The sequence below is a fragment of the Quercus robur genome, chromosome 5, assembly GCF_932294415.1.
Source record: "Quercus robur chromosome 5, dhQueRobu3.1, whole genome shotgun sequence".
NCBI classification, from domain to species: Eukaryota; Viridiplantae; Streptophyta; class Magnoliopsida; order Fagales; family Fagaceae; genus Quercus; species Quercus robur.
Window position 1 is genome coordinate 40,711,346 of NC_065538.1, and position 13,871 is coordinate 40,725,216.

The window sequence follows — 13,871 nt, forward strand, 5'->3', positions numbered from 1 at the left end:
TCATGAGCCTAATGATGAGTTCCTTGAAGATGTCCTTGATGTATAGAATGTTCCTGATGTCCAGGATATTCCTAATATTCACTTAGGAGATCAACTGAACTTATAAGGCTACTTCTTATTTGAAGTCTTACCACTACAACCAAGTAACATCTAGCAGCTCCACTTCAATTCATCAGCTAGGTACTGCCTACCCTCTTTCTTCTTTTTCTCTCCTATGAGAAGTTATCCCCTTCTTATAAATCCTATTGAAATTTTATCTCTTCAAACACTAAACCTGCATATTACCACCAAGCTGTTCATGACCCTAAATGGTTAAAAGCCATGGCTGCTGAGATAGTTGCTTTAGAAGCTAACAACACATGGACTCTCACTCCTCTCCCTGCTCATAAGAATCTCATTGGTTGCAAATGGGTCTATAGAATCAAATATAAATTTGATGGTTCCATAGAGAGGTATAAGGCGAGATTAGTAGCCAAGAGATTCACACAAAGGAGAGCATTAACTACACAGATACATTTTCCCTTGTGGCAAAGATGGTATTTGTCAAATGTCTCTTAGTTGTGGCTACTGTGAAAGGGTGGTTTTTTAACTAGCTTGATGTGAACAATGTGTTTCTTCATGGGGATTTGACTGAGGAAGTCTATATGGCTCTCCCACTAGGCTTCCACGGCAAGAGGGAGCTAGTTTGCAAGTTAAACAAGTCCCTCTATGGCCTTAAACAAGCATCCAGGCAATAATTCTCTAAGTTTTCTTCTACTTTGATTCAATTGGGCTTCACTCAATCTAAATCTGACTATTCTCTCATCACTAGGCAACAAAATAAGTCTTTTAATTGTTTTGTTAGTCTATGTGGATGATGTATTAATTGCAAGCAATGATCAAGAAGAAGTGAATCAGTGTAAATGCTGCTAGATCAGAAGTTTAAGCTTAAGGATCTAGGTGACTTGATGTTCTTTTTTGACTTGGAAGTGGCTAGATTAGAGAAGGGTATTGTTCTATGTCAAAGGAAGTATGCTTTGGAGGTATTAGAAGATGCAGGTTTGTTAGGCTGTAAGCCTATGAAAAAACCAATGGAGAAGAATGTAAAATTGAGCAAATATGGTGGTGATGTTCTCCATGATCCCAGTTCATATAGCAGGTTGATTGGGAGGTTATTGTATTTGACTATCACTCGACCAGATATAACCTTTGTTGTGCATAAGTTAAGTCAATATATGTCAAAACCAAGGGGGCCACACTTAGCTGCTACACATAGAATTCTACAATACTTGAAGAATGTACCAGGTATAGGGATTTTCTTTTCCTCAAGTGCAGAACTTCATGTAAAGGGATTTGCAAACTCAGATTGGGCCTCATGTCCAGACACTCAAAGATCAGTGACAGGTTAATGTATTTTCCTTGGTGATTCACTGATATCTTGGAAGTCAAAGAAGCAATCCACAATCTCTAGATCATCAGCAGAAGCTGAGTACAAGTCCATGGCTATTGCAACCTGTGAGATAGTTTGGATTTTGTATTTTCTAAGAGATATTCAAATTGAACATAATAGGGAAGCTTTGTTGTTTTGTGATAGTCAATAAGCTATTCACATTGGTTCAAATCCTATGTTCCACGAGAGAACTGAACAAATAGAGATTGACTACCACGTTGTTAGAGACAAAATGTATGCAAAAGTGATCAAATTGATCCATGTTAAAACATGGTGTCAACTGGCTGATTTGTTAATTAAAGCCTTGGGTTTGAATCAGTTTTGTAGTCTCCTTTCCAAGATGGGCATAGTGAACATTCACTCACCATCTGTCCATCTTGAGGGGGAGTATCAGAATCACAAGTGATGATGTTGAAAATCGTCAATAAGCTACACAGTTTCCACGTGCTCCAGACAACACCTGCACAACAAAAAGGAGAGAAAAGCCTACAAAGAGTACCAGTGTGGTACTGGCCGAATGCCCTTCGAAGGATAAGTTAGAACTTTTACAAACTCCAGAGGGCCAGAGCTTGGGTGAATTATGTGTACCTTGTTTTTTTAGGGCTTGGGGTTTTTATAGTAGAGTAGTACCAACTTTTTCTTTCTTGGTCAAGAAGGTATTTCCTTATGGAGAAAACCCTAATAAATGTACGTATTTTGTGGGATCCTCCGCATATAGGGGTTCCTTGACTAGGGTCAATCGTAGAGTACAAGATATTTCCATTTAGGATTCCTTGGAGATTACTTAAGTCATGTGGATGCCACGTGGCATTGCAACCGTCCACTTGGTATCCGTCTACTTTTTATCTGTCCATCTCCTTGCATATTCGCACCGTCTCCCTCCATTACTTTGAGCTTAAAGCACTGTCGCTCGTGACCGATTTAGTAGAGTGAGACCATCTACATCCTTTTTATCCTCTTCAACAAGCAAGAAAGGTCACAGTTGCAGCTAGAAGAAAGAAATGAAGAAGACAAAATCAGTTGTAAAATGAAGAAGAAGAAGAAGAAGACAAACGATTGTAGCTTAGTGTTATGTACAAGAACTACCTATAGCTTTTTTGTTTGTTTGTTACAAGTTAGTTTTAAATCACACGTGTTAGGCACGTGAGTCTTTAGTAGTTAGTTTTATATGTTAGATTAGTTAGTTATTTTTTGTTAAGCCTAGCTTAGCATCTGAGTTGTATATATACTCAATGTATTGTATTATTGTTAATGCAATATCATTTTTCCAAATCTCCTTTGCTTTTGATTTCCTTTTGATAATTACATGTACGGGAGGTCTTGTAAGTTTGATTGTATAGTAATTTATTCATAGTCGATTTGATGAATTGGGCTCGGCCCCAAAGTGTTTTTCTCTATTAGTTTTTCACTTCGTAAACAATTACTGCCTTGTCCGTAACCGGCTAATTAACTGCTGGTATCTAATTTTAATGGATTGAATTTGGTAGTAAGCCATGCGTAAGAGTAAACAGAACTTTCAAAGATTGACAATATGGGAGTAGAAATTGTAGACGTGGAGAGTATTTTGAAGAAAATACCATTTGATACGATCAAAGGCTTTTATTTAGACGTGGAAAAAGCTTCATTTAGACATGGAAATTTGACTAATGGATACCGCTTATTATTGAAAACTGAAAACACTGTAGCGAAATAATTTTTAAATGTATAAATAGTGCCGTGAAACTCAGTTTTAACTTAACATTTGCTGAAATTTGTACTTACGGGTCCCATAAACAGTGCATGGGACCAACAGAAAAAATGCCAAACGTAAGGGAGTTTCCTTTTTCAGTGCAATCCAAACTCAACCTTTGCCTTTTTTTTTTTCTTTTTTTTTTTTTTGAAAAATGAAAGTTCGAAACTTTTTATTTCTTTTGGACTTATGAAAAGAGATTCTGGAATGAGAAAGTCCATTTATGCTGGCGCCAGGAAATAAGTGCTTCTATTTTTATTTTTAAAAATTAAGACTAGTTTGTTTCATAGAAATCACTTTTAACATAATTACTAATTTAACACTTGTGCAACTATGTTATAATCGTTTCTTTAAATCCAAAAAAATTGCGGGTTATTTTTAAAGTCACAACAATAAATGGAGAATGAGTCATTGAACCTCTGCACAAGATCAAAAATATATTTTTGAATGGATTTTAAAAAAAGAACAGCAATTCTCATGAAATATTATATTTTGTTAGGACATATGTGATTTGATGTTAGGAACATATGTCAACATTTTATGAAATTGGCTAATTCTTTGACAAAATGCACTTTACTTGTAATTGGGTAGATTTAGGATGAGTTTAATGTTTCAAGAAACAAGGTTTCAAGTTCAAGTGTTAAAGCCATGCAAGTCTGTCCAAGAATCAAGTGAGAAAGTGCAGGATTTTAAAACTCGACAGCTAGCATCTATCGAGGTTTCAAAGCTGCTGAAGCTCGTGGCTCAACAGCTAGCTCGATAGATGGCTATTTATCGAGGTTTATGAAATTCAGTTTTTCAAGCTGATTTTCATCTAATCCGTGAATGTATATTTAGGCTTTTTTTTTTCTTAAAAGGTTACGCACAATTGCACAAGAGCACAATTTCACAAGTGTGAAGAAAGGTGTGACCGGAAATATAGTTTGCCCTAATTCTTCTTTCTCTTGAAGAAGCTGCTATGTTTGTACACCGTAGGGTTTTGTAACCAAGCAACTTCATGATTTTCATCGTGTGATGAAATGAAGAATTTTACAGCCAACATCCTTCTCAAGTTGGTGATCAAGTCACGTATTGAGATCCGCACAATTGGTTAGTCATGTACTGGGAGTCGTGTATTGAAAAGGAGAGATTGTCACTACAGAACAAATCCAATTGAGTATTGGGGTAAGGGTTCAACTGTAGGTTGGTATAAGGTACTATGATTCATTTTCTTGTAACTGCTTGTTTTGATAATAGTGGATTTTCGGGAGTGGTGACCTTAAACTCACCCGGTGAGGTTTTTGCCGTGTAGGTTTTCCCCATTCGTAAATAAATCACCGTATCAATTTAATTTCTGCGGCATACTTAGTTTATTTGGTGATTTGTTTATGCTGCCACGTAAATTGCATGCTAATTTGATTAATTAATAAACTTGACTAATTAATCAATTAATTTATCACAAGGGGTCAATACATTCTTGGCCTATCATATTTGTTATTGTATTTTTTTTATTGAATTTTTTCTTTGATTGACCAATTATTTCTACTTTCTGATGACTAAATCAAATAATTGTCAAATTCAAATGATTGTAAGCCTTTTTCTTTTCCAGAAAAATAATTGTGACTCAATCATATAATTAGGAGCTCGAGGGTGGTATTATATTATAATTAAAGTTGAACTTGTTGTATGAAAATGAATCAAATGACCATAACATTAGCCGCCAAGTCTAGAAAGAGTGGCAGAATATGCTTATAATATAATATTATTTTTTTAGTTTTTAGTTTTTTTTTAAAGTTATAATATGCTACTAATTCTGTAATTTGAACTGTTTTTGGTTAAGTAATCGATTTCGTAGATTAACTTTGGGGATATAATATAAATTGGACCTATTTTTTTAATCAATGTTTATAACTGCAACACTAACATTGATATAATTTTTTTTTTTTAAAGAAATTTAAAAAAAAAAAAAAAAAAAAACCCCACACATGGAAACTGTGTGGGGTCAGAGGACCAAGGAGTCCCAGCTGAGGATTAATTTGCCCAATCCAAGCTAAGGAGGGTAAGCGAACTCCGAGGACTCCGCCTGCCCAAGGAAAGTAAGAGAATCAGCACAAATCCTTTAAAGGCCCAAGGAAATGAGAAGAGATAGCAACAGGGGCAAGGATGGTGGGAGGAAGTTTCCTGAAGGATATACCTCCCACCTCTGCACTCAATGTCCTACACCAACCTTATCAGCTGCATTAATGTGGAAATAACCCCTGAATAATAACTTCACAGCTAGCAGCTCCTTCTATCACCTTCAGCAGGGTATTGATGGGACAAGTATCCTGAGAAATTCCTTGAGACATACAAGTGGAGGGATAAAGTGCTATAAAAGGAAGGGAACCCCCTAGAAAAGGGGGATAGACAATTTCTAAGTAACAAGAGAAGAGCAAGGAGAATTCAGGATTACCTTGTAAAGAACCAGAACTAAATTTATAGACAAGAAGTTGATCCTCGGATTTGCCCGAGGAGAATATTATACTTAATTGATGTTCCATTTGCACTTTTCTACTACTTAGGATTCTTCGATCCTAGACTTGGACTTAACCTTGTATTGCACTTGAGTTAGTCATCCACTTTCTTAAAAATTCTATTGTTTGGGCTTTTTTTGAGAAACAAGGTACCACTGATCTAAGTGGACTTAGGCCTTTATTTTTTGAGCCACTACAGAAACAATTGTTTGAAAGTAAGGGCGTTAATTATTGATAACCACCTCAACCCAATCCAACATTTTGAATTTATTTTTGTGAGATATGGGTTGGGTGGTTTAGTTATTTATTTATTATAAATGGTAAATTACGTATTTGGGTTGGATCAAGTTCAAGATAACACAATTTTTAATCTAATTAACTTCATCTAAGCCATATTATTAATAATTTAAAAATTATATGTATTTTAAAAATTATAATTTGAGTTATTTTGATATTTTGAGACTTAGTTTTGATCAAATTTTAATATTTTACTCATTTGTGCAAAATTGCAATCATTTATTGAATAATGAACTTAAATAACTGAGTAATAAAAAACCTCACATTTTTATGCAAGACAAAATGACCCCAACATGATGAAACCTAACCCAACTTAATTCGTACGGGTTCAAATTAGGTTGGATTGAATGTTCAAATAATGTGTAAAACACCCTGAATGTTTAGACCCCCAAATTACAAATTACCAAATCAAGCTTATTATCAAACAATGTATGTGCGGAATATAAAAATAGCTAAAACAGAATTGATAAAACAATCTAAACCAAATAAAATCACAACCACAGTAGAAATTAAATGGCAAAGATTAAGGGAAGAGAGATGCAAACACAAAGACAACACAACGATGTATTATTGAAGAGGAAACCGAAGTCCTCGACGTAAAACCTCTCCGCCTCCCTCCAAGCAGTCAATAATCCACTAGAGAATAAAGTTGGGATACATGAACAATAGAAGACCCTCCAAGCCTAATCTACCCAGTGTACCTAAACCTTCCAAGCTTCTTGCTCCAACGAGGTTACGCCGAACTTTTGTCTTCTCTAACTTACCAGATTCCGCTATAGCCCATAGCATCAACCAATATCAATTGGTCCCTTCCTAACTGCTTCCCAAGCACCAAAATAGCCTTCTCACAGATATGGGTATGGTGAGAAAAGGTTTTGGCTAATGTACCTCTCAAGAATGTAAAAATGGAGAGGGTGAGAGTAGAGGAAATTTTGAGAATCAAAGGATGAAGATTATAGATGAGTCAATCTTGTTTTTCTCTAGGGTTTATCTCTCAAAATTCTCTCTAGAAGCTCTCTACAATACAGGGATATAAGGGGTATTTATACTGGTGTGTGTTTGGAATGTGAAAGGTCAGTTTTTCCCAAACAGAGTGGTCTGGCGACTTAACCTCGCGACTTGACTGAGTCGTGAGCTAACTGCCTAGCCAGACTGGAAGTTTTGTCCAATAGTGCTCCAGCTGGTGTGACTCTTCAGCTCCTCTGCATGCTTCACAAGTGTGTCTCCTTTGGCAACTTGACAGCCGCGAGTCAGCCGCGAGGCCCTGCTTGAGTGCACACTCTTGAGCTTTTCTTCACACTCTCTCACACATTACCCTTACATAATTCCCACCTAAATACAAGCAGGGACGGACCCAGGTAGAAGGCTAAGGGGGCCTGGGCCCCCCGGGCCCAAAAAAAAAAAATTTTTAGCAAGTAAAATTTTTCCAAAAAAAAAAGGGCTTGGGCCCCCTTGAAATTTTTGCTCCGGCCCCCCTTCCCCTAGCCCATTATCCGGCCAGCTCAAAGCAGAGCCCATAACCCATGTCAATCCAAAAAAAAAAAAAATCTCAGCTCTCAACAGTCCAAGACTCCAAAACGAAACGGAGAAAGCAAAAAACAAAGGAAAAAAAAGAAAGGAAAGTGAGAGACCGAGAGGCGAGAGCTGCGAGCGAGACGGAGAGAGACAGAGTGACGGAGAGAGACAGAGAGCAAGACGAGAGCGAGAGAGTGCTAAGTGCGAACCCAGCTTCGAGCGAGACCCACGCCGCCACGCGAGACGAGATCCACTTGCCGCCGCTGCCGCCGGTTGCCGTTGCTCGATTTGCCCAGCCCAGCTTTGAGCCTTCATAGAATCACAGTTCACAGGTATTTACTCTTTAACTCTTATCTTTTCCTTCAAATTTCAAAACCTTGTGAGTTGTGATCTGAGATTCTGAGAATCAAAGAAACTGTGCTTGTGGTGTTTGAGTGTTTCTTGTTTGTGTTTTTACTGATGAACTGAACTGATTTGGTGCTTGTGCTGTGGCTAAACTGAACTGCACTGTTTGTGTGTTTTTTTTTTTTTTTTGGCTTTTTGGCTTTTTGGCTTTGTGACTCTGTATTTGTGTCTTTGTGAGTTGTGACTCTTGCATTATATAGATAAAAGAGATAGATAGAGAGAGTAGAGATTGTAGTGATAGTCATATGGTTTTTTCTTTGTTGACTGGTAGTTGGACATAATAATAGGGAATAGGGAAAAGTGAAGTTGTTGTTGGGCAACAGACAAGTGACAGGGGAGAAAAAAAAAAGGTAAAGTTAAGAAAAGTTTTTGTTAGTAGTGCTTGACTGTCTGTAGTGGGATTCATTGGGTATTTGGGTTAGTGAGTCAGAATTAGGAAGATGAAGACAAGAGACAACACAAAGATACAAAAAACATAAAAGACATAAATAAAGGAAGAGACAACACAGAGACATAAATAAAGGCAGTCCAAACACAAAGACATTAAAGGCAGTAGGCAGACCAAAGACAAAAAGAAAAAAAATAAATCATATAATATAAAAAATTATCACACAAATTAAAAAAAAAATAACGGTAATTCTTATATAATTTTTACTTTATTTGTAGATCATGAAAAAATTAACTACAATGCTTGATTTTTTCAAAAGAAAAGGTTTAACTTCAAATTCTTCCGAAGTCAACGTGGAATTGCCAACAACTAATGTTGCTATTCCAATTCCGGAAAATGTGGATGTTCCAATTCCGGAAAATGCGGATGTTCCAATCTCTCAAACACAATTTCAAAGAATTGACCTTGATTCTTTGGATTATGATCCCGGAACACGCAAACAAATATGGGAATATCATGTTAATCAACGTGATGAAATTCGACGGGCTTACATTAAAAAAGGTCCGCACCAACCTCCTCTAGAGACATTCCAAAAAAGTGGAAAGCACAATCGTAGCTTTCAAGTTTCTTGGTATAGAAATAATTCAAAATGGCTTGAATATTCTCCTACAACAGATGCAGCTTATTGTCTACCTTGCTTTGTCTTTCATAATCCAAATGTGGTTGTGGGACAAAATACATTTATTGTTGGTGGATTTAGAAATTGGAAAAAGGTTGGGGGCAAAGATTGTTCTTTTCAAGTTCATATAGGAAAAGATCCTAACTCAACTCATAGAGTTGCTGAGCAAATGTGTAAGGATTTGATGAACCAATCGCAGCATTTGCAAAGGGTAGTTGATCATTTCACTACTAAACAAATTGCAAATAATCGGTTGCAACTGAAGGCCACAATTTTTATTGTGCGATATCTTGCCTTTCAAGCTATAGCTTTTAGAGGTTGAGATGAAAGTTTTAGTTCATTAAATCGTGGGAACTTTCATGAATCATTGGGTATTGTGACTTTTTGGAATGAGAAGGTTGCTGAAATAATAGAAAAAGCTCCAAAAAATGCAACCTACACATCACCTAGGATTCAAAATGAAATTCTACATGTTTTCTCAGCCAAAGTGAAGAAGGCCATTCGGGAAGAAATTGGTGATGCAAAGTTTTGCATAATGGTTGATGAAACTCGTGATGAGTCCATGAAAGAGCAAATGGCTGTGGTGTTTAGATATGTTGATGCAAAAGGCTTTGTAAAAGAACGCTTTTTTGGGCTTATTCATGTTGTTGACACTGCAGCTTTGACTCTAAAGAAGGAGATATATTCTTTGTTATCTCAATATTGCTTAGATATACAAAATATTCGAGTGCAAGGATATGATGGAGCAAGCAACATGCGAGGTATGTGGAATAGATTACAAGCTTTGATTTTGAATGATTGCCCATATGCTTACTATATCCATTGTTTTGCACATCGCTTACAATTGGCATTAGTAAAAGCATCAAAACAAGTTGTTTCCATTAGTCATTTTTTTCTTACATTGCTTTTTCTGATCAAAATTGTTAATGCTTCATGCAAGCGCAATGAGCAATTGAAAGTTGCCAATGCTAATGAAATAGCATGTTTGATTGATCTTGAAAAGCTTGAGACTAGAAGTGGACTTAATCAAATTGGCACTTTACAACGACCTGGAGAAACATGTTGGAGTTCACATTTTAGATCAGTTTCTAGCTTATTAAGGATGTTTGGTTCAACTGTTGAAGTTTTACAAAATATAATTGATGGTGCTATTGATAGAGAAAATCGGGCAGAAGGAGAGTCAACTTATGAAGGTTTAACTTCATTTGAATTTGTTTTCATCTTGCATCTTGAGAAGGAAACAATGGAGATCACTGATAAACTTTGTCAAGCTTTGCAAAGCCAATCTCAAGACATTTTAAATGCCATGCATTTAGTTTCATCTACTAAAGCACTTATCCAAAAATTTAGAGATGATGGATGGGATAGCTTACTCACCACTGTGATATCATTTTGTGAGAAGCATCGCATTGATGTCTTGGATATGAATGCTCGTTATGTTGCAAGGCGAGGTCGAGCTCGTAATCAACAAGATAACGTTACAAATGAGCATCATTATCGAGTAAATATTTTTTATGCTACAATAGATTCTCAACTACAGGAACTAAATTATCGATTTAATGAAGATGCAATGGAGTTACTTAGGCTTAGCTCAGCTTTAGAACCTCGAGAGGCATTAAAATCTTTCAGAATTAGTGATCTTTGTTTGTTGGTAAAGAATTTCTATCCACAAGATTTCACAGATTATGACAAACAAGTGTTGAAGAAGGAGCTTTATCATTTTAAGCATAATGTAGTCCAAGATCCAGAGTTCAAAAAATTGAAAAGTTTATCTGAGTTGTCTCAATGGTTAGTGAGAACTAGAAATTTAGAACACTACAAACTTGTTTATAGAATGGTGAGACTTATGCTTACTCTTCTAGTTTCTACTGCTACTACAGAGCGAGCATTTTCAGCTATGAAACTTGTCAAAACTGAACTTCGAAACAAAATGGAAGATGACTTTTTGAATGACTCTTTGATGTTATACGTTGAAAAGGATATAGCTTCGACATTTAGTTTGGATTCAATAGTAGATGATTTTGAAGATTTGAAAGAGCGTCGAGTTCCCTTTTCATAGATGATTGTATAAAGAAACAATAGTGTTTCGTATCTTTTGTTTTTGTTAGTAGATTGTATATTAATATATTAAGAAACAATGATTTTTGGGTATTTGTCTTGGTTAATAGTTTATTAATATTATATGGATGTGTATTTGAAATTTTTTTTTTTGCTTATCTCCGCCCCCCCCCCCCCCCCCGGCTTAAAATCCTGCATTCGTCCCTGAATACAAGGTTTCTAAATGCTGAATTACAAGCAAATTGGCACGAAATAAAGCCAACAAAACGGTTGATTAATTTCAACCTTACAATTGGATTAAGTTTTAGAGATACTATAGGATATATATAAGGTTGGGTTGGGTTTTCTCAAGTCTCAACCCAAACTCATGCACGGCTGAAAGGAGAAGGAACAGTTTAAATTAATATTTCTTAGGATTAAAATTATTTGCTTGGAAAGATAACTGAGCACTTTTGCTTCTGTTTCTGTTTTCATTTTTTTACAAACAACCAACTTTATTGCTATACACTTATAGTGTTGGATAAAAGAATATAGAAGACCTTTAATCAAAACAACTGAGTCGTTTGAAACTAATTTTATTAAGTTTGAAGCTTTCTTGCTCAGATTTATGTAGTTGGAAACTTGTTTTCTAAACAGTCTTTTATATATTAGTGTCTGTTTAGTAACAACTTATTTAGCTGAAATTGAAATTTTTTTGCTAAAAATACTGTAAATAAAGCAAAAAGGTAGTTGAAATGGTACAGTAGAACCCATGAATAGTATCAAAAAGTACAATAAGACTCATGAATAGTAGCAAAAATAAATTAAATAATAAAAAAAGCTAGTTTTTTAAGCCAATACTAAACTCACGCTTATTATCCATATAATATATAGAGATACATAGTAGCAGCGTATAAAATATCAATTGACATGCAAAAAGGAGACTTTATTCAATTTAGGTGGATATTTAATAGGTTTATACGCCGGGTATATCAATTTTGAAAAGTTAAAATCAATATACATGGGCAGAAATGGCAGAAAAGAAAAACAAAGTAATCCCAATATTTTCATATATTTTTTACTATTATGTTCACAATATTTTTACAATAAATTTGATGTGTATATCGTATTTCCCGTAGAAAGTTTTAGTTTGGAAATTACATTATTATGATTTGACCTTGACAAATTGCAAAGAGTGGGAATTCATGTAGTCAATCACAATGGTTGAAATATTGAATAATCCTAGGCCTGCTGCCTCCTGCCTGTATTCAAAAATAATTTTATTCAATGCCAAGTGCATAGTGACGTAATCCTTTTGAATCAGAGTTCAACTTAATGAAAGTTTAATTGAGTTTGACTGTCAAAAAAAAAAAAATATATATATATATATATATATATTGTTTAACAACCCAATTGTCTTACCGCAATTTGATGGACGCGTGCGTTCTTTACTGAAAAATATCTAACATGTTGAGTGTACACCGCACACAATGGTATATGCTTACATTAATCCTATGACACCTGTTTATGGCTGTCGTCATGACCTTTTTCTACAAACGTCTACTGTAAGTATGACTTGCGCTTTACGTTTCAACTTTCAGTCTTTTTCATCGTACGCTATTCCTCCGAAACTTTTCCCTCAAATATATATATTCCTCCGACACTGTCCATAAATCAAAATCAGACCCATAAATACTCACACACATGGTTAAACAGCAAACTAATGTGTTTAAAGCTGTTAGATAAACTAGTTGATGTCCGTGCGATATGTGTAAATTTTATATTTTTATTTTGAAATAATTTTTAACTATTTTTTATGGTCTTATAACACTCATCTTATGTTCAATTATAATATACATATCATTAAGAGGAAGAAAATAAAAAGAAGCAAAATTATTATGAATATACATAATTAAGAATATGAATACATATAGCCTAAATGAATTTCACAATTATTTTGGTTAATAAAATGTACAATTATCTTTTACATTCCTCAAAAGAGAGTGGACAACTAGGCATATAATTTGTTGGCTTCAAGAGTCTTCTATATTAGAAATTGAAACAAAAAACAAATTGAGAGAATTATTGTTTCTATCATATAAACTAGTTATTTATTTATTTTTAATATATTCCACTGTATAAAAGAAGATGGTGTAGAAATAATCCATTTTTGTGCAAAAATACTATCAACGATAAGAAGAGGAAAGAGCAAATTGATGTGGCACTTAATAATAAGAGTCTTATCAGGAAGATTATAAAAAGAATCTTTCGAAGTGTGTGTCCTATTTTATGATGCCAACCCATATTTTGGAGAATGTGGAAAAAAGTTAATGTGGAAGGGTCAAGCCTAAGTCATAATATGTAATGTAATAAGTGGACTTGGGTTTTTTATAAAGTTTGGTTTGATTTTAATTTAATTTTGAACTACAACCCATCTTTTAGATAACAATTACAAAAAAGTTAATGTAATCTTTTGGATAACAGTAAAAAAAATTAATGAAAAAAAGTTAAAAATGCTAAATGATATATTAGATTGCCACATGGCCGGAGCTCATGCAATCCCACACACTGGCGGCTCCATATGCAAGCTAGGATAGTCACTTGCAAAAAAATGTCTAGATACACTTGCCAAAAAAATATTATATGCTAAACTAACTTATTGTGACCACCCTAGTAAAAATGTCAAACACCCTGACTTGAGAATTACAAAAATTTGGGTTCAACAAAAATAAGAGTAATGCTACATTCACAATATTTTGACAATAATTTCACAACAAATCCAATGGAGTAAGCTGTTGCTAATTCTAATTTGAGCCCAATACTAATATTATTTTTTTACTTACCAATAACAGCTTTTTACATAAAATTTATTGTAAAAATGTTATGGAAGTAGTATTACT

At 34.8% G+C, this 13,871-nt stretch overlaps 1 protein-coding gene across 1 annotated transcript; it reads left to right on the plus strand.

Annotated features, from left to right (window-relative positions):
• Nucleotides 1–902: 902 nt before the first annotated feature.
• Nucleotides 903–10,993, plus strand: LOC126728177 (uncharacterized). The gene is made up of 3 exons (XM_050434041.1): nt 903–1,383; nt 8,580–9,214; nt 9,332–10,993. The coding sequence occupies exons 1-3, from the start codon at nt 903–905 to the stop codon at nt 10,991–10,993; spliced, it is 2,778 nt and encodes a 925-aa protein (XP_050289998.1).
• Nucleotides 10,994–13,871: the final 2,878 nt, after the last annotated feature.

Bases quoted from the DNA above. Each gene is read 5' to 3' on its own strand.
- LOC126728177 (XM_050434041.1), top strand. From the start codon at position 903: ATGCTGCTAGATCAGAAGTTTAAGCTTAAGGATCTAGGTGACTTGATG. The intron at 1,384-8,579 runs GTTAATGTATTT...TCAAAAGAAAAG, and splicing joins CACTCAAAGATCAGTGACAG to GTTTAACTTCAAATTCTTCC. The intron at 9,215-9,331 runs GTGCGATATCTT...TGGAATGAGAAG, and splicing joins TGAAGGCCACAATTTTTATT to GTTGCTGAAATAATAGAAAA.